Source organism: Mus caroli, unplaced genomic scaffold, assembly GCF_978045245.1.
Source record: "Mus caroli unplaced genomic scaffold, Mus_caroli_1 scaffold_9, whole genome shotgun sequence".
Lineage (NCBI taxonomy): Eukaryota > Metazoa > Chordata > Mammalia > Rodentia > Muridae > Mus > Mus caroli.
In genome coordinates this window covers 127186846-127205929 of record NW_028227264.1, presented here as the reverse complement: position 1 = coordinate 127205929, position 19084 = coordinate 127186846, and the positions used below count along the sequence as shown (strand labels likewise).

Here is a 19084-nt window from a genome sequence, read left to right as displayed (position 1 = left end):
TCCATGGCCCCCTTCCCCTCCAGTGAGGGAAAAAGGACTGGGTGAGAGCCGGGGTAGGGGGGCAGAGCTGGCAGTGGACAGAAAAGTACAAGAGACAGCAGTTGAGGGCCCCAATGCCCAGGGAGTTTACACAGAGAGGTCTGCATCCCTACTTCTATCCCAGGATCTAGGAAACACTGGAAGCATCAAGTTACCCAGGCTAGAGCTTTATGCATGTCACAGCCACATAGTTACTCCCCAAATGATACTGGGTTGCTGTCTTATACAATGTCTCAGCCTTTCAGATATGTTAAGGTCACACTGGCAAAAGCAGAAGATACGTGTTCTGTGTGGTCATACAGTGATGTGTGACTCCTATAGGTTAACATGTCTTGGGTAAACATTGGTACAGCTATACACAAGCTTAGCTCTTAGAATGCAGTCTCAAATGTCACTAGGCATCTTTTTTGCAAGAATTTGGAGCTTTGGAGTCCTGTTTTTTTTAAATCTGGGTAGAACTCATACCAGTGACTGTATACCTACTTTTTACTTTTTCTCCCTCCCAGAGTCACCTGAACCCAGCTTCAATGCCCTAGGCCTATATGCCCTCTGTCTTTGGCACAATGTCTCTATGTTTCTGTATGTTGAGTCCCAGGCCCTGGCTCAACACAGTTCTGTTGTGTGTGCGTGTGTGTTGTGATACAGTCGTATCACATTCGAGCATTAACACCCCACTCATCCCTTTGCACCCAGTGCTGGAAAAGGGGGGCCCTGATGTGGCAGGAAGGACAGAGCACAACAGTTCTATACACCACATGCTCTCCCAACCAGTTCTTTTCTCTTGACCAAGGAACAGTTGAGACGGAAGGCACCTGCATGAGCAGGTGTCCAGAGCGGGTCCATAGAGACAGAAGAGGCTTTGTTTCTGGGCTTCTCCAGCTGGGATCACCAGCTGGGGTTGGTCCTTAGGTCCAGGTGGGACAGTGAGATCCCTGATTGCCCATAAGGAGATGGTTGCAGGAGGGGCTGGCTTCCTAAGGACCCTCCTGCCTCCCCTTGGTTCTCCAGGAGAAGTTTGTTGAGGTCCTGTTCAGTGGGAGGCATCAGGGGAGGGTACATGTCTTCACTGACCCTGCAAAGAGGAGGGAGAAGTAGGGGAGCAGGCACAGCACCCATTGTCTCAGACCTCACTCCCGGGTTGCTACTCACCAGGTGCCTTGGGGGAAACCTCCCACAGGCTGAGTTAGGCAGCTGTCCTCTACCATAGTCACATCTGGGCAAAGCATGGGTTCAGGGCTGGACACAGCATGTTCCTGGGACTGGCACTGCAGCAGACCCCTGCCAGGGGTCAGAAGAGGAAATTAGGAGGGGTGGGGTAGGCAAGGGAAGAACAGAGAGGGTGGGGCCAGGAATGGCTTTGTCACTTACTGGGGGTGAGGCTGGTCAAAGGGCATGGTTATTTGGCTCATGTTGGGGGGCATTTGCAGGTGAGGCCTGGAAGCAGGAAGGAAAAGCGGGTGCAGAAAGAAAGAGAGAGAATGAGAATTCAAAAGTCAAGATATGAGTCAGGAAACAAGCTGCCATGCTAAGACCTGACTTAGCATCTCACTGACTGGCTTCCCTCAAGAAGACATTTCTGTGCTCTGAGACCAGATTCCCACCCCCACCCCTACCCCACCCCCACCCCCACCCCCCGTAAAATAGTGTATGAGTTTCCAGTGTGTCCAGTCTGAACGATAGGTATTCTGTTCCCTAGGCCCACCCCACATCAAATCCTAGAAGTTAGATAAGCCCTTGTCTGAGAGCTGATGAAACCACCAAGGTACTCGAGGAAGGAAAAAGTCTGCGTCATTTTTAGGATTAAAAAAGATTAATAAATAAAAAATCACCCCAGCTGCTGGGATGTCGTCAGTGGCAGAGCACGCGCTTGGCACATGTTCAGTCCTTAGCACGAGCTTAGCCCCCAGCACCACAGCAATACAGCAAATATACGGCAAATAAGTTACTGTAAATTTCACAGGTGAGAGAGAATATGCTAGCTTTGTTTGTTGTAAGCACTCAGCTCGGGCCTACACACATTATGAATTCGTGTAACCTTCACCATAATGTCATTATCGTTATTGCCGGAGGCTAGGACCTCAAACCCTGGCCATCTGAGTCTTAGACATCACTCCCACAAGCACATGGAGGATGGGGGTTCAGCCGGGGCTGCTTCCGCAAAGCCCGGCTATTCATGGCTTGTGACAGGACGCTGCCCCACCGCATCTGACTTACTCCTGAAAAGATGGCAGTACACTCATGGACTCTTCTAGGCTCTGAAATGAGTGGATGGACTGTGGAGGATACCTGGGGAAAGAAAGCAAACTCCAGTGCGAGCTCTCCCAGATAACCCCACACCCTGCCTCTGAGAAAGAAAAATTCAATCTGAAAAGGCCAGCTTGCTCGGCCGACCCTGGCTACACTGAAAGCCTGCGCACAGGCCAGTCCCCTCCTGTCTCTCAAGCTCTTTACCCCATATCTGAGCTGAGTTGCATGGAAGCATCAGGGGCCATTCCAAGATCATAAGGTGGCACCATGGCAGGCATCTGGGGCTCTGGAGTAGGAAGGGGCTGGTCCCTACAGGAGAAAAGGAAGCACACGTGACTGACAAAGGTCACTCCTTCCTGCCGACAAGTACGTCCCCCAGTCTCCACCCACTAACCGTTTATTCACCTTTCCACAGTCATCTTGATAGTAGTAGAGACATAACCCCTCCCGTCCTTCCCCATCTGTTCGGCTGTGACAGGAAGGAAAGGTGAACTGTGGAGTATCCCACTGCCACAGAGGTGGAGGGGGGAAGGTTGATGGACAGGTGGAGGAGGGGCTACAAAATGGGAGAAAAGAGAGACAACGGACAGAAAGGGCACAAGCCAGGACAGGGAGACAGTGGGTAACAGGAGGTTTCAGAGCTGCCCGCTCACGCTTATAGTGACTCCGGAAAGCCTCATCCTTGGGTTTCTTGGGGTAGAGGTTTTTTAACTGAGCAAGATCCCGGATCCGGTCCCCCAGTGAGCGAATGGACAGGTCTTTGGCAGAAAATGGCTGGATGTTCTCTATCTGTGAGGAGCCTAGAAGAGGAATGAGACCCTAAGTGTCCTCCCGTCCAAATTTCTTTTTCCCCAGCCCCCATCACAAGATCCATTCTCAACCCACCAGGGCAGGTGAGAGAAGGCCTAGGGAGAAGGCTAGAGTGAAGGAGACCCTCTCGTCTCCATTGCCATAGGAGTTGAAGGTTAGACCACAGGAAGATGGGAAGTAAGATGCTAGGAAGAAGTTCCCGAAGATCAGGTGGACATCAAGGGTAGCTGGGGCATTTCCTTCCCCCAGAACCCCTCCCCCCCAGGAGAGAGCATGGAGTCAGAGGACTGTGGTGACTCACCATCCTGGCCCCGGATGACATGTGCAATGGTGATGCCCCCAATCTCAGAGTCACTAAAGCGGAGGAGGAAGGTCCCATCTGGCTCGTTGAGGAGAAGGCTAGTGACATATTGCTTACTAATAAAGCCAATGATCAGCCTGGTCAGAATGAGGGAGAAGACATGGCTGTTGGGTTCTGGGTGTGAAGAGGGAGCCATAGGCCTTTGGTCCCTGAGGCAGGGACTCACCGATCTGACCAGTAGCTCCGGAGACAGCGTTTGGTGAGGTCCAGGACACCATCAAACCACTGCCAAAACGTGAAGCCTCGACCCAGCAGGATCTCCTGAAGTGGGGAGGAGTACAGAGGTGAGTTGGGGAAGGGCTGAGCTGGAACAAGCATGGGCTTTGAGAGTCTGAGGATCAACGGTTGAAGACCAAAGTGGACCTAAGGCCCATCAACGACAACCGCTTACCCCAACCACCCTAGGCACTCCTTCAGGCTTTCCTGTATATTCATTTTTTTGATCTTTCTGTATATCACATAACAATCAGAGCAATGGAATGGAAGCCGGAAAGGTAAGTGATTTCCTTAGGTCCACACTACTGGCGGGACAGGGTGGAGGTTTAAGCCTGCAGCCTATTGTCGCATCCCCAGTGGGAACCGGTAAAGGTCCATCGAGAGGAAGATGATTGTCCTGATGCCCTGTTCTCCTCAGCGATGCTTTCTCTGGCCACATGAGCTTCTTCTCCCCCACCCTCTGGTTTGTTTGCTTGAAAGAGGAAAAGCCTAAAGTGGGAGCCAAGGGAAGGAGTTGTTTCTTGAAAAGTGACTTTAGCATTCATTCGGTGACTTGCGTGATGATAACATGGTCACAGACACGGGCTCCTTTCCCTGTTCTTGTAACTGACTCAGTCCTGAGCCACCTCACTTTGGAGACAGAGAAAAATACAGTAGCCGATATTAAAAGTTGGAAATATGGGCTGGAGAGATGGCTCAGCGGTTGGTTAAAAGCAACAACTGCTCTTCCAGAGGTCCTGAGTAGAATTCCCAGCAACCACGTGGTGGCTCTCAACCATCTGTAATGAGAGCTGATGCCCTCTTCTGATGTGTCTGAAGACAGCAACAGTGTACTTACATACATAAAATAAATAAATCTGTTTGTTTGTTTGTTTGAGTCAGGGGTTCTCTGTGTAGCCCTGGCTGTCCTGGAACTCACTTTGTAGACCAGGCTGGCCTTGAACTCAGAAATCCACCTGCCTCTGCCTCCCAAGTGCTGGGATTAAAGGCATGTGCCACCACTGCCCAGCAAATAAATAAATCTTAAAAAATAAAAAATAAAATAAAAGTCAGAAATACAGGCTCCTGTGGGACCTGGTGGCTCATTCCTGTGCATTTCTGTAGGAGACTGAGGTGGGAGGATTGTGAGGTCAAGGCTAGCCTGGGCTATCTGGTGAGTCTGAGGACAGTCTGAGCTACACAATGAGCAAAGGCAAAGGAGCTCTTGAGTGACCAGAGGGTGAATAACTGGGGTCAGAAACTGAAAGCAGGGGAATGACCTTGTTGAACTGTGACCAGGACACACAGCGGTGCTGAAAGGCCTCCACACTGAGGCTGTTGTCATTGAAGATCTTCTGGGCGAGGAACAGGAAGTGCTCTGGAAGCAGTCCCCGGTTGGTCCCCACCTCAGCCATAAACTTGAGGTTCAGAGTTTCACACATCTTCTCCCAGGGCACTCGCTCAGCCACCACAAAGGGCACTCGGTCCTGGGTAAATGGAGAGAGAGCGCATGGCCAGTCTTCCTCCTAACAGCCTCCACTCTTCCCAGCTCTCTGAGCTGGCTCACAGACATCAAGATTTCTCAGCTGCTGTCTGTGGTGTCATGGTGTGACAACTGTTAGGTGTGACCAGCATGGGTAGAAGCAGAAAGGGCAAGCCCACAAGAAAGACTTAACATGCCTGCCACCCACCAGGCAGGACAGCCCATTATCTCACCACAGAAGAACCCACCCTGCCCCTGTCTCCACTCCGGGTCTTTCCTTACCATCTCAGAGAAGGCATTGTCCCATAGGATGGTAGCTTTGGCATTGTTGTCTTGGTTACCGTGCACGATGACCACCAAGGGCAGAGACAGGGCCTACAGACAGGGTGAAGAGAGGAGTTTCTTCTTGCTGAAGTCAGAAGTGCCCTCAGATTGCTGAGTGTTACTCCAGTGTACTGGGAAGCCCTTAGTTCGTATGACATAGTTAAAGGTTGGTAGTGCATCACTGGACACTTTGTGAGACGGAGTGAGGGCAGTGGTATAGAGAAACAGTTGCAACTCAGTGCTAGAAAGCCAGACTTTCAGGCTCAAACAAATCCCAATGCCTAGAGGCTGTGTGACCTGGGCAAACTACTGAACCTATTCTATGACCCGAGGTCATCATCAGTAAACTGAGGGTAGCAATAGTACCTATCTTATCGTGTTATCTAGAAACATGTCCTAGTTGGGTTTTTGTTGACATGAGCTAGGGTTATCTGAGAAGTGGGGACCACAGTGGAGAAACTGCCCTCCGTGATGCTGATCCAAAGGCAAGCCTGTGGAGCATATTCTTAATTGGTGATTGATGTGGGAGGGCCTTGATCATTGTGGGTGGGACCACCCCTGGGCAGGTGGTCCTGCTGTATGTGTAAGCAGGCTGAGCACACTAGGAGGAACAAGCCAATAAGCAGCACTCTCCATGGCCCCAGCTTCCATTCCTGCCTCTAGGTTCCTGCCTGACTTCCCGCAGTGATGGACGTTACCTGAACAGTAAGATGTAACAGATCTTTTTCTTTCCAAATTGCTTTTGCTTTTGCCCATGGTCTTTATCATAGTAACCCTAAGCCAAAAACTACCACACCGTGTGTGATTGCATATCATTGGAAACAGTGCCCTGATCTGTAAAAAGATCTTGATGTATGAGCACAGTGTGTGTATGTGCACAAGTGTGTATATGTGCACAAGTATGTGTATATCATTGATAATAGTGCCCTGATCTCCTGATGTATATAAAGTGCTTGATAAGTGTTAGAGAGTGAGGTTTGGTGGTATAAGACTATACTCCCTAGCATTTGGGAGGCTGAGGCAAGATATTGCATGTAATGCCAGCCTGGGCTACAGAAGAAGGCTATTAAAAAAAAAAAAAAGAGGGGAAGGAAGGGCAGAGGAGGAGAGGAGAGGAACAAAATGAAAAAGAGTTTGAGGGTCAGTAAGAGGGCTTAGTGGGGGAAATGTGTGCAGCACAAGCCTAGTGACCCAAATTAAACCTCCAGAACCCAGATAAAAGTGGAAAGGTTGCCCTCTGACCTCCACACATACACGGTGACTTGTGCATGCACCGCCCCACCCCCTCGCAGTAATGATGATATTTCGAGGAAAAGAGTCTAGAGCCTGTCGAGACTACATCACGAGACCCTGCCTTGCCTCGAGAAAGTAAACAAAACAAAGTAAACAAAACAACAACCACCACCACCACCACCACAACTGCAAGCTTGGTTGCTACACACATAACTCCCTGGATGTGTCCTTCCGGTGCTTGCTCCTCCCACCTCTGTCGGTTATCCCAGAAACTCGGATACTAAGTGGGCTATGAGGCAGTCAGGAGGGGGATCCAGGGCTCTAGTGGGGCGAGGAAGAGTGGGTCCCCGGCTGCAGCAGGGCTGGTGGGGTCTGTGCTCACCTGAAGCTGGATGAGAAGTTTGTTGGGGCCCAATGTGAAACTTGTGGAGAAGAGCACAGCACACTTCTCCTCGGTGACAGACTCTGTGCCCTTCCGCTCACAGCGCTTTATTTTCTTCAGGAGCTGCGCGGGGGGGGAATGCAGGGGAGCAAGAGAGAGCAAGGGATGTTGATAGCTTACTCTCTGGGTCCCCAACAGCCTCTCCGAGAAGAAGGGTCAGCCACACAGTCTGAGGACACCCGCAACCAAAGCCTCTCACCAGGTTCTTGAACAGGGCGGAGCAGCAGTTGCTGGGAATGCTGTTCTCCAGGGGCACCGTGTTGTTCATGATCTCTCCCGTGCTCTCCCTGCCAGGGGAGTTGGAGTGTGAGCGGCCTCATCCGAGGTGAGCAGCGTGGGCCGCTGGGGAATGGTGCTGACCACTGCTATCGCTGGCCCCCGCTCTCTATGACTCTACTCATGTCCCCCCTCCTCTCTGCGTGTATTTATATATACTGCTAGCATTGAGCCCAGTCCCTGGCATGCTAAGAACCTGTCTTCCCACTGCACTGAACCACCTGTTTGGTTTTTAACTTTCATCATCCGTTGTTGTGCCTGTGTGTGATGGGGTGCGCTCATATAGAGGTCAAAGAACAACTTTTAGGAGTCAGTTCTCTCCTTCCACCTTTACATAGGTTCTAGAAATTAAATCCATGTCATCGAGCTCACGCAGCAAGCCCCATCTTGTTGGCATCCCTTTCTAGGGTTTTTAAGAGAGAAGTCTCCATCTTGGCCAAATCCTGATGATTTCCCTTGAACAGATCTAGTCTCTTCCTCTGCTTTAACTAATCAGAGTCCAGTGTCTCCACGCTCCAGAGGTCTCTTTCCCCAGGTTCCACTCTTTATGAAGCCAACCTCTCAACTCCTATCACCTCATCAGACCCTTCTCCAACCCAGAGCCAGTCTCTACTTACACTCCGGTCCCGGGCCCCTGGGCCAGGCTTAGTTCTCTGGCCTGTTTCTCTGTCACCATGTCAGCTCTGACCATTGGAGGCTTGGCTGAGGTCCCTAGAAACTGCAGACCCAGCAGGAATCGAACCCCAGCCTGGAACTTAGTCTGTGTCTTCAGAACCTGGGGGGGCTGCTTCTCCACCAGGAAAGAGCTGGAGTCGTGAGAGGGAGACAGCAGTGTTAGATCCTGGGTCCCATCTTTACAAACCCCTTCACTCCCTGGGGTCTACTTACAGCCAAGTAGGGGCTCATGGTATATACCTGGTCACAAGGGTTCGCAGGACTTCATCCAGACGGCTTATCAGCGATGCCCGTGTCTTGGGTTCCAGTTCCCCACTGGCTGCCCCAATCTCCTGCTGCAGCTGGGAATAAATTTCCACCAGGCTTTCACACCTGGGGCCAGGATGGTTGTCAGGGAGCACAGATTTCCGGTTGTTTTCTTCAGCCCAAACCCAGGGAGAGCACTGGGCTATTGTGTGAGAAGGCATGGGATAGCTGTGGGTGTGTATGCAAGGCACCTGGGGTGGAAGGGGTTCTAGGACCTGTCTTGGCTCTGGATGAGGAGCTCACTGACAGGGTCCAGACTCCCTGTGGAGAGTCCAGTGGTCTCTTCTCACAGTTCTACTACCAGAGGCACTGTGTGCTTTAGGGAAAACTGGAAAGTGTTATCGCCCAACAACAGTGAGGTCTGGTGACCCACATGTATAGTTCCAGTACACGGGAGGCTGAGACAGGAGGCGTGCAGTGAGTTCAAGGCCAGCCTGGACATCTTACACTGTAAGGCTATGTCTTAAGAACAAACAGGACAGCCTCCCCATTCCTCTGGGCATGGACTTGAAGAGAGAAATGATGGATGACTCTCTCAGCTGAGATACCAGTGAAGGATCTGTGAACACCGTGCACAGCCTCGCAGCCACTGGCTCCTGTAAGTCCTGGCCCTGTCCTCAGCTCTCTCTCTCTCTCTCTCTCTCTCTCTCTCTCTCTCTCTCTCTCTCTCCTTCCCCCCCCCCCACAGTGCGCCATCTTGCAGAGACAGTGGGTACCCATACTCTTTATGCTCCCTGTCTGCCAGCCCTGTCCTCACCTCTCCTGGAGCCCTGCTAGGCTCTCCTCAAAGGGTGTGCCATTCCCTGCCAGCTGTTGCTGCCGCTTCCAAATCTGAATCCTTTTCAGCACCAGGGCCTGGGTGGCCTCCAGGTCCCCCACAGTCCCCTGCAGCATCGTGGCCAAGTCCTAAGAGCAGAAAAGAGCCTGAGCCGGAGCCACTGTTGTTTTCTCCTGGGACACCTGATAGGAGGACTTTTTCCCATTTCCCTGGTGTCCCCTCACACAGCTCAGTCAACTCCATCCTTCAGGTTTACCAGCAACTGAGCCCATTACTCACCTCACTTGGACCAGGACCATTGACAGGAGGGTCTATCAAGTTCTGCAGAGACACTGAGGGCAGGGGCAGAAGTCAGGGGTGTAAAGAGCCTCACTCAAGGCAGAGATCCAAGAAAAGATCACTTCTAAACCCTCCCCCAAACCCTCTGGCGTCGAGGCCCTGAACCCCACCTTGTCCAGTCTTGGCCCCTTGCTGCAGAGATTCTCGGAGAAGTCGGATCTCCCTTACTCGGTGCTGAAGCCTTCCAAGGGCTGTAGTAAACTTGAGTTCTTCCTGCTTCCGATGGAAGGGCCCTGGCAGGTGGCGGAACTGCACAGGATGGGGCAGCAGGGGAGGGGGTACAGATACCAAGAGGTGAGCTGTTCTAACCGGTCCTCTATGTTTACCTCTACCCCGCCACAGAAGTTGACACCATTTGTTTTTCTTGTTCCGTTGGCAGTTTTTCCAAACCTCTCAGAACTTCCTCGAGATAAGACTTTTCTCCTGGCAGAACTAACTTCTGTCTGAAGCCTCCCCAAACGTGGTTTGGGGTTTACTCTAACCCCATGAACTTCCTTTGGTTATCCTGGGTCCTGAGTTTAAATTTTTCCTAGGTTTTCATGGCTTGGACTAGGATCTGTGGGCCCAGGAGTCAAGGGGTGGAAAAGGAAATAGTTGCACTCACATCACCCCTAGCGACCTAATAGAGACATTTTTGCTTCCTGTTCCTGCAGCCTTAAGTTCTGCTGGCCTAGGAGTTTTGGTTCCAGAGGAGGGAGCGCTCTTGCCAGGAGACACACAAACACTCCATTGCTCAGACATCCCCTTGGCCACTTTGGGTTTCTGATGCCCTGAAGCCCACAGACTAAGAAAGGATAAGAGTGTTAGGAAGGGCGACTGATCCAGATTACCATGGGGACATTGGATTGCTTCTCTACAAGGGGGGTAAGAGAGATTTTGCCTGGAGTGCAGGCAATCCTTTAGGTCATAGATTTCCAATCTGTGGGTTGTAACCATCAGAAAACTTATTTCTGATGGTCTTAGGAACCACAACTAAAATTTTATTTTCACTGCTACTTCATAACTGTCATTTTGTTATTGAGCCAGTGTCTCATTTCCTAAGACCATCAGAAATAGGTGTTTTCCAGCCGGACGTGGTGGTGCATGCCTTTTAAGCCCAGCACTCGGGAGGCAGAGGCAGGCAGATTTCTGAGTTCGAGGCCAGCCTGGTCTACAAAGTGAGTTCCAGGACAGAGAAACCTTGTCTGAAAAAACAAACAAACAAAACAAAAAAAAAAAAAGAAAGAAAGAAAGAAAGAAAGAAAGAAAGAAAGAAAGAAAGAAAGAAAAGAAAAGAAAGGGCTGGAGAGATGGCTCAGCGGTTAAGAGCACTGACTGCTCTTCCAGAGGTCCTGAGTTCAAATCCCAGCAACCACATGGTGGCTCACAACCATCCATAATGAGATCTGATGCCCTCTTCTGGGATGTCTGAAGACAGCTACAGTGTACTTACATATGATAAATAAAATAAAATTAAATTTAAAAAAAGAAAAGAAAAAAGAAAGAAAAGAAATAGGTGTTTTCCAAAGGTCATGACCCACAGGTTGAGAGCTGCTGTTTTATGGCATCTCTTGGTCTCTTGGTGCTACCATTTCCTGTAATTAAAGCCAGTGGGAAATTATAACCACCTAATCCAGGCAGAAAACCAATGGGCACAGATCCTTCAGAAATGAAGATATGAGTCAGTCCTCCAGGAAGAAAATGTCAAGACCTGCTGAGGTGATTGCTAAAAGTGGAAGACAGAATAGGTAGTAGAGGAAGGTTGTAAATACCAGCTAAGGGGGCTGGAGGGGATGGCTCAGTGGTTGAGAGCACTGGCAGCTCTTCCAAAGGACGCAGGTTCAATTCCCAACACCCACATGGCAGATCACAACTTTTTGTAACTCCAGTTTCAGGAGATCCAACACTCTCACACAGACATACATGCAGGCAAAACACCAAATGCACAAAAAACAAATTACTTAAAAAAACCAAAGCCAGCTAAGGCCGGGTGATGAGATACAGAAACAAGAATTATAACTGACATGAGTCTTTCTGTCATATTTTTTTAAAAATGTGTTTGTACAGGTATTTGTGTTTTCTTCCCTCAATTTCTTTATCTTGTATTGTAACATCAATTAAGAGAATATCAGTGGATGTAATATTTAAGTTTAAGATACTAAAAGAATGTTCCTTAAGGCACATCGTCACTGTCTATTTTAAGAATATAATGTGTTTGAGATTATACATTGGATAGTTATGTTAGGCATAATTATGACCTGTTATTGTTTTCATTTGGAAATTAAGCATGATCTAAGGAGGTGATTGTGTGTCAAGGTGACAGGGTGTGGACTGCTATGGCTGTTCTTAGATGTCAGCTTGACTGTATCTGGAACCAATTAAACCCAAATGACTGCACACCTGTAAAGGAGTGGGAAGACCCACACCTGTTCCAGATCATTGAGGTGGAAAGATACATCTTTTCATTTATTTGGTTTTGTTGATGGACACAATGTTTCTCTATGAAACCCTGGCTGTCCTGGAATTTAGAGACCCACCAGCCTCTGCCTCCCAAATGCTGGGATTAGGAATGACACACTTTTTTTTTTTTTTTTAAGATTTATTTATTTATTATATGGAAGTACACTCTAGCTGTCTTCAGACACTCCAGAAGAGGGCGCCAGATCTTGTTACGGATGGTTGTGAGCCACCATGTGGTTGCTGGGATTTGAACTCTGGACCTTCGGAAGAGCAGTCGGGTGCTCTTACCCACTGAGCCATCTCACCAGCCCGGAATGACACACTTTTAATCCAGGTCTTTTGAAGTGGAAAGGCCCATCTTTAATTTGAGCCATACCTTCTGCTTGTAGCCATAGGATGCAGAAGGAGGAAGCTTGCCCTCTCTGCCTGCTTGCTCTCACTATCAATGCCAGTCCATTCCTTCACTGGCATTAGAGCCTACTTCTTCAGGATTCTAGTGTATACTGAAGACCAGCTGAGATATCCAGCCTCATATACTGAACAACTACTGGATTCTTGGTCCTTTTGTTTGGTAGACCACTATTGTTGCATTAGGTGGGCCACAACCTATACAGCATTCTAATAAATCTTGTGTGTATGTGTGTGTCCATTCTGTAAGTTCTATTCCTCCAGAGAACCGTGACTAATACACACAGGAAGTCGGGTAGCACATTACCTCTTCTATAACAGCTTTTTTCTCCCCTTGAAGTATTTGTCTGATGGTGGCCACCAGCTTCAGGGGGTCCCTCTGATAGATGCTCTATAGAATTAATAGTAATGAGCTGTTAGCCTCCCTTACCCATGCCCCCTCCCTCCCTCCCTCCAATTCCTTGCCCCCATTCATGTGCAAACTGTCAAGAGAGCATAACCATAGACTCTCAAGTTTAATACATTTACTTGCTTTAAAAACCGATCTGCATGCCAGCTAGCACCTAACCACAGGAATAGCAAGTGCTTTCAACATCTACCATGTGTCCAGTTTGCTCATTCCAGCTCTGTCATGACCCAACCCAACCTTTTCCCTTCCAGTCTTGCCCTACCTCCAAGGTGCTGATGTGCGGCAAGATGCTGTTTCCCTTCCCCTGCTCTCCAGCAGAGGCCTTAAGACGCTGGACGGTGGCAGAAAGTAGGGCACTAGCCATGTTATAACAGAAAGCATCTGAACCGACCAGGAACTCCCTGTGAGGAAAGCAGGATTAGGATGCCTCAGGCCAGGACTTCTTTAAAGATCTATTTATTTATTTTATGTATGGGGAGTACACTGTAGCTGTACAGATGGTTGTGAGCCTTCAATGTGGTTGTTGGGAATTGAATTTTTAGAACCTCTGCTCACTCCGGTCAACTTCACTCAGTCACTGACTGCTCCGGCCTAAGGATTTATTTATTATTATACATAAGTACAATGTAGCTGACAGATCTCATTACGGGTAGTTGTGAGCCACCATGTGGTTGCTGGGATTTGAACTCAGGACCTTCGGAAGAGCAGTCAGTGCTCTTACTCACTGAGCCATCTCGCCAGCCCCCAGGACTTCTTTAATGCTTCTGAGACTCAATTATAGCAAGGAAGCCAGGTCTCTTTTCTCTCTCGTCTACCTAGGTAGGTTCTCTGTAGTCGCCAGCCATGACCCCTGCTCCCCACTCTGCTGGCTTGTAAGAAAAGTTCTATTCCAGCCCTGACTCCCCTTCTTAGTTTAGCCTTCTAAGAGCTACAATGTCTACATGTACGGCCCACCAAGTCTAGGCCATTTGACACACACTAACAAGTCCTCAATTCTGAATTCTACTAGCAACAAGGGCTCTCAAAAGAGGGAGAAGACACAGAACAAGACTCACCAGGGCTGGCTCTCCAGCCAGTCAGCCAGGAGATGCCGCAGGCGTTGTGGAAAGTCAACATAGAGCCGTTGCAGTTTTTCTGGGGACATCTTGGAAATTAGACCCCACAGAGACATGATCTGGGATATACAGGGTGCCTGGGGAAGAAGAACAAGGCCTTTCAGTGAGGCTCCCAAGAAAGCAGCCTGGCTGCTAGGACAGCCACAGCTCCTCCATACAGATGGCCTTTCTGAGAACCTCCTTCAGTCTTGCTGGGCTTAGAATGCTGGATCTTTCCAGAGCTTCTGGTTCTTTCTAGTTTCTCATGGCTCAAGCTAAAGTCCCAGAGAGTTGAGTTAGGAAGTGGAGCATCACAATATTCTCCTTCCGCCATTTGATCATACCCACTTCCAAGACACCTGAAGCCACAGGCTCCCTTGGCAGCAGTGTCCAAAACAAGGCAAAACCTTCAGCGGCAGACACGGGCAAGCTGAAGAGCTACAGCCAGGTCAGTGAGGGGACAAGAGGACACAAGACGGAATGGGAGGAGCAAGGTCCATGGAGACAGGTGGTTTCCACTGTAGCTCGGGACCTGGTCTGGTTCTGGGGGGTATAAAGACTCTACTCTACGAAGTTTGATCTTCTTATCATGAAAAAAGAAGGCTGAATGAATAGGGCACCTTCTAAATTTTTTGTCTTAAGATTCTCTGGCTATGTTGCCCAGGCTGCCTTTGAACTCCTGAACTCAAGGAGTCCTTTCTTCTCAGCCCCTCAAGTGAGATTCCAGTGCATGTCACCATACCTTTTCTCTTTTTAAACACTTGAAAGCAGGAAACAATTTTAATTTTTTAGAGGTGCTGTGAACAAACTCAGGGGCTTGGATGTGGTAGGCAGGTGCTCTGAGTACATTAGAGGAGCTCCCTATGTAGCTTAGGCTGGCCTTGAACTCAGAGAAATCTGCCTACCCCTGCCCCTGCCCCTGCCCCTGCCCCTGCCCCTGCCAGCTGGGATTAAAGACATGCACCACAATGACTGGTCAGCCTCGGACTCTTGATCCTCTTATCTCCACTTCCCAAGGGCTGGGACTACTGACGCGCACCACCACACCTGACTCCAACTTCAGATTTTAATCTATGTGACACCAGTGTCTGAAAAGAGCACGCAGAACATCATTCTGACCCAAGACCATGGATAGGGCCTGAGACAGCTTGCAGCATCTACCCCTGTGTCTACTATATTTTCTCCCATATACATCTATGAAAAGCTTAATACGTAAACTGGGCACACAAAGAGATCAACAACAACAACAATAACAAATAAATTATGCATCATACTGTAACAAGAGTTACAATGAGGAAGTTTGAACGACACCTCAGTGGTAGAGTGCCTGCCTAGTATTTGTGAAACTGTAAGTTCAGTGCCCAGCACTGCAAAAGTCACCAAGCTAGGTGGTGAAGATGGTGGTAGAATAACAATGTCTACAAGTCGTTATGCACTATTCCATAACAGGTATACCATACTCAATACCTTAGCTCACTGCAACAACTGTGTGTGTGCGTGCATGCGTACAATCACGAGAGTGTGTATATGTGTGTGCATGTGTGTCTGTGCCCGTGTGCACGCGCATGTGTGTATGTATGTGTGTCTGTGCCTGTGCTCGTGTGTAGGTGTGTATGCATGTGTGTATACACGTGTGTATGCGTGCATGTGTGCGCGTGTGCAAGTGTCTCCCAGGGCCTCACACATGCTACATAGTGCTCTTTCCTGAGCTACATTCCTGCCCCCTCACAATATTATTTTTAGCTTTTTATTATCTTAATGGTTTTGCCTATGTATATATGTGCCTCTAGAAATGGAGTTAGAAACAGTTGTGAGTTGCCGTGTGTGTGTGTGTGTGTGTGTGTGTGTGTGTTGGGGTGTTGGGAGGATCAAACCCAGGTCCTTCAGGAGAACAGCCAATGCTCTTAGCCACTGAGCCATCTTTCCAGGCCTATTTTAAAGTATACAATTATCCCTTTTCCTAGATGAAGAAATTAAGGCTCAGGAAGGTTAACTCGTCCAAGGCCACTGGGCGAGGAGTTAGTAATCTGGCTCTTACTCATCATTGGGATTAATCACTATACTCTGCTGTTAGAATTCCCTCCAGCTCAGAGATCCCATCACCTTACAGATAGGACAGGAAGAGCTGGGAAGGGGGAAAGGGAGGGAAGAGCAGAGAAGCAATGAGGATTGATCAGTCTGGAAGTGGGGGACAAGGAGATAAAAGGCAGGGGAAGAGGAGGGAGAGGGAGCGGAGTGCTGGCTCCTGATTCTCTCAGGGGCCTCAGAGTGGGCTGGGTTGAGGGGGATGGCTCAGTGGTTGATGGGAGGGATGGCTCTCAGTTTACATTTCTCATAATGACCTCTCAGAGAGGAGGAGGAGGAAGATGGGATGGAAACTCCCTGGGTCTCTCCAATTCCTCCTGCCTTTTGAGCCTCTTAACTCCCACAGGACTCCCATATAGAAGAGAAGGAGGCCGCTTCACAGGACATTGCCTACCCCTAACCATCTTCCCCGTTGCTCTCCCACTCCCTGAGTTCTCACGCCCAAAGGCAGAGTCTTCAACTCTTGCTTAGGGTCCTCCAACCAGACTTTGCTCTAAAACTGTCTACCCCGTTGGGTGGGGCACCCCGAAGAGTCACATTTGGCTTATTTTCAAATTTAAGAGAGGATTCTGTTCCCTCTTCCTCCCAGTCTCCGGAATGTTCAGATTCCAGACCTTTGGCCTTATCCTTACCCTACTGGGGACCGGGACCGCCAAGCCAGGAGCAGCTCCAATTTCCTCTAAATCTCCCTGTAGAATGACTCAAGTCTCATCCTCCCCCCACCCCCAGACGCCATTAAGCCATATTTCTCTCCTGAGCTGCCGGTAACGTTGCAGGGTCTATAGGTCGGGCTAGGACAAGGACCGACCTTACTTGAGATCAGTCCCGTAGGGTGGGAAGGCGGAGCTACACTTCAAGAGGCGGGGCGAGCTTTCCCTTCCAGACTCTCCCTCCCCGCCGTAGGGGAAGCCCTAGAAGCTTCTTCCTAAGCTTGGTGGCCTAAATCTATCCCCTCCACTCCCGCATTCCGAGTCCGCTGACCGTGTGACCTCAATATCAAAAGTCAAGGGCTTCCCTAAGTTGTCCAAAGTGTGTGTATATATGACGGTGGCGGCGCTGGTGGGGGTGGGAAAGGGTGGGAGGAGGTGGAGCCAGGTCAGCATGAGGAGGGTTAACCCCCAGCCGGCAGCCCTCCACGGGGAAATCTCAGGGTTTACTGCGGCCAAAAAAGTGAGGGGGAAAGTCCCCCTCCTCTGGGGCACCATGAGATCTACATCTGGGTCTCTCTCACCCTCCAGCCACACCCTGAGTAGGAACCTTTAGCGGGCAGCAGCTAGGGGTTGGACAGGCTCGGGGACCCTGGAGCATCAACTTCTAGGGAAAGGCAGCCATGTCCCCCAACCCAGAGAACCTTTCTTCTCCTCTGCCCAGCGACTGTCCCAAGACCCAGGAGGCACAGGGCTGAGGATTGGGGAAAGTGACGCGACACGTTGGGGACCGGAATGTGGAGGCCTGTACCCACCCGAGTCCTTCGAAAGTTGGAAACTGCCAAAACCCAGGGCCGTCAGCTAACCCCAGAAGAAACAATTTCCAGGGGACCAACTGCCCCGCCCAGGGGGGAGGATCCGAGAGGCCCCGAAAATCCATCCCTCACGGTTCGTCAAAGCCCCCCCATAACCTTCCCTACTCGCAGACGTCCCCTCACCTCGGCAGCCCCGCTGCTATCTTCTCCCTCTCTCAGAGGGCACTACCAAGCCCCATGGGTCTGTAGGTCTGTCCAGCGGGTTCTGGGCTGGCCCTAAAAACTCAATGTGTACAGACACACACACATATGCACACACGCACGCGCGCACACGCTCGCGCGCGCGCACACACACACACAAACACACACACACAGGCACGCACGCACTCGTCTCCGGGCCTTCTTCACTGTAAACCCTGGCTGCCCCGGCCTGCTGTTTCCGGCTTCTCTGTCTGCCCAGGTCCCTCCCTGGCGCTCTGACGACACAGAGAAGAGAAAGTGGGCTGGAGGAGGAAGAGGAAGAAAGTGGGGTGAACATGTATGTACCCGGTGGGGAAGCACGTCGTGGGGAGGGCAAAGCTGGAGCTCCATTGAACCACACTGGAGGGAGGCTGACCTTTACTCTAATCCCCTTAGCACTGATCCATTCCCCACCCCTCGGAAAAGTCACCTAATATCTGGCAGAGGCATGCCACCCCGAACTGCCTAGCTACCACACAAACTTTCTCCGGGCCAGAGGTTGGGACCTCAGGGAACTGTGCTATGGGGCATCTGGGTTGTATGCGTCCTCCAGTGGAGGACCCTGAAAAACATCTGGGAGCCCAAGGCCCCTGCACAAGTAGGCTCACCTCCTTCCAAGGCGGGAACGCCTTAGAAGTCCCGTGATACTGTAGGGAGGAAGTGGGGGAGGGGAACCCTTAGCTCAGAATTCTGGAAGTCTCCGGGAGTCCCTTGGAGGAAAAGGAACCCATTCGGGGATACCACGTCCCAAACCCTAGTGATAGCCACTGAGGGCTGCCAGAATATTCATAGGGTGCCAAGTTTGAATGTGAATATGCTGTGCAACCTTGGCAAAGTTCCTATCTGTTTCTGAGGTAAACACTGAGACACACCCCAAAACAAATATGTGCAATTTCCCTAGCCACACGAAAACACACACACACACACACGCACACGCACACACACACACACACGCACGCACGCACGGGTGCCTGAGCTTTACACATGTAGCAGCAGGCTCTCACACATGACAGCCCTCAGAACCTCTTAGAGTCACACACACACACACATGCCCCTTGTTCAGCCTCTGAATCACCATCATAACCAGAGGACTGTCCTGAAGTTTTTGCTGAGGAGGATAACAAAAGGCCAAACCTGAAAGTCGAGTGTATGGAGGGATAGTCTGAGGGTGGCTGTATCAAGTTGGAATTTTGGCTTTCCTGTTGCCTTTCAGGGCTGGGCTGAAAGAGCAAAAGCCAGGCTTCTGGCGCCCCCTGGTGCCTGAGCTGATTCTTCCCCTGCACATTGGCGGGCACTGTACAAAGTGCAAGCTTAGATCCACCCAGGTGCCAGAGCAAACTGTACATGTACATATAATATAATCATGGACTCTGAGCAAGGCCTATTTGTGTTCAAGTCCTGCCAAAGATGCTAACTGCAGAATTGGCTGGTTCATTATC

The 19084-nt window shown here is 50.1% G+C and overlaps 1 protein-coding gene across 2 annotated transcripts; it reads right to left on the bottom strand.

The window, feature by feature from the left end:
• Nucleotides 1-185: 185 nt before the first annotated feature.
• Nucleotides 186-18866, bottom strand: Stat6 (signal transducer and activator of transcription 6). Of its 2 annotated transcripts, none has more exons than XM_021175148.3 (22): nt 18780-18866; nt 13820-13956; nt 13027-13165; nt 12663-12746; nt 9619-9757; nt 9449-9501; nt 9149-9297; nt 8326-8457; nt 8028-8216; nt 7334-7421; nt 7075-7197; nt 5418-5510; nt 4933-5139; nt 3624-3718; nt 3398-3534; nt 2940-3086; nt 2692-2755; nt 2491-2595; nt 2254-2325; nt 1408-1473; nt 1189-1317; nt 186-1111 (listed from the first exon to the last, which is right to left on the bottom strand). In XM_021175148.3, the coding sequence occupies exons 2-22, from the start codon at nt 13933-13935 to the stop codon at nt 925-927; spliced, it is 2514 nt and encodes an 837-aa protein (XP_021030807.1). In that variant the 5' UTR covers nt 13936-13956; nt 18780-18866; the 3' UTR covers nt 186-924. The 2 variants fall into 2 exon arrangements, with proteins under 2 accessions (XP_021030807.1, XP_021030806.1); XM_021175147.3 differs by lacking the exon at nt 18780-18866 and adding an exon at nt 17589-17864.
• Between the last annotated feature and the right edge of the window lie 218 nt (nt 18867-19084).

Excerpts from the sequence above, each read along its gene's own strand:
- Stat6 (XM_021175148.3), bottom strand. The coding sequence starts at position 13,935 with ATGTCTCTGTGGGGTCTAATTTCCAAGATGTCCCCAGAAAAACTGCAA. Across the intron at positions 3,719-4,932 it reads CCTGGTCACAGTTCAACAAG|GAGATCCTGCTGGGTCGAGG; the intron begins GTCATTCCCCTG and ends TCCCCACTTCAG. Across the intron at positions 2,326-2,490 it reads CAACTCAGCTCAGATATGGG|GTATCCTCCACAGTCCATCC; the intron begins GTAAAGAGCTTG and ends TTCTTTCCCCAG.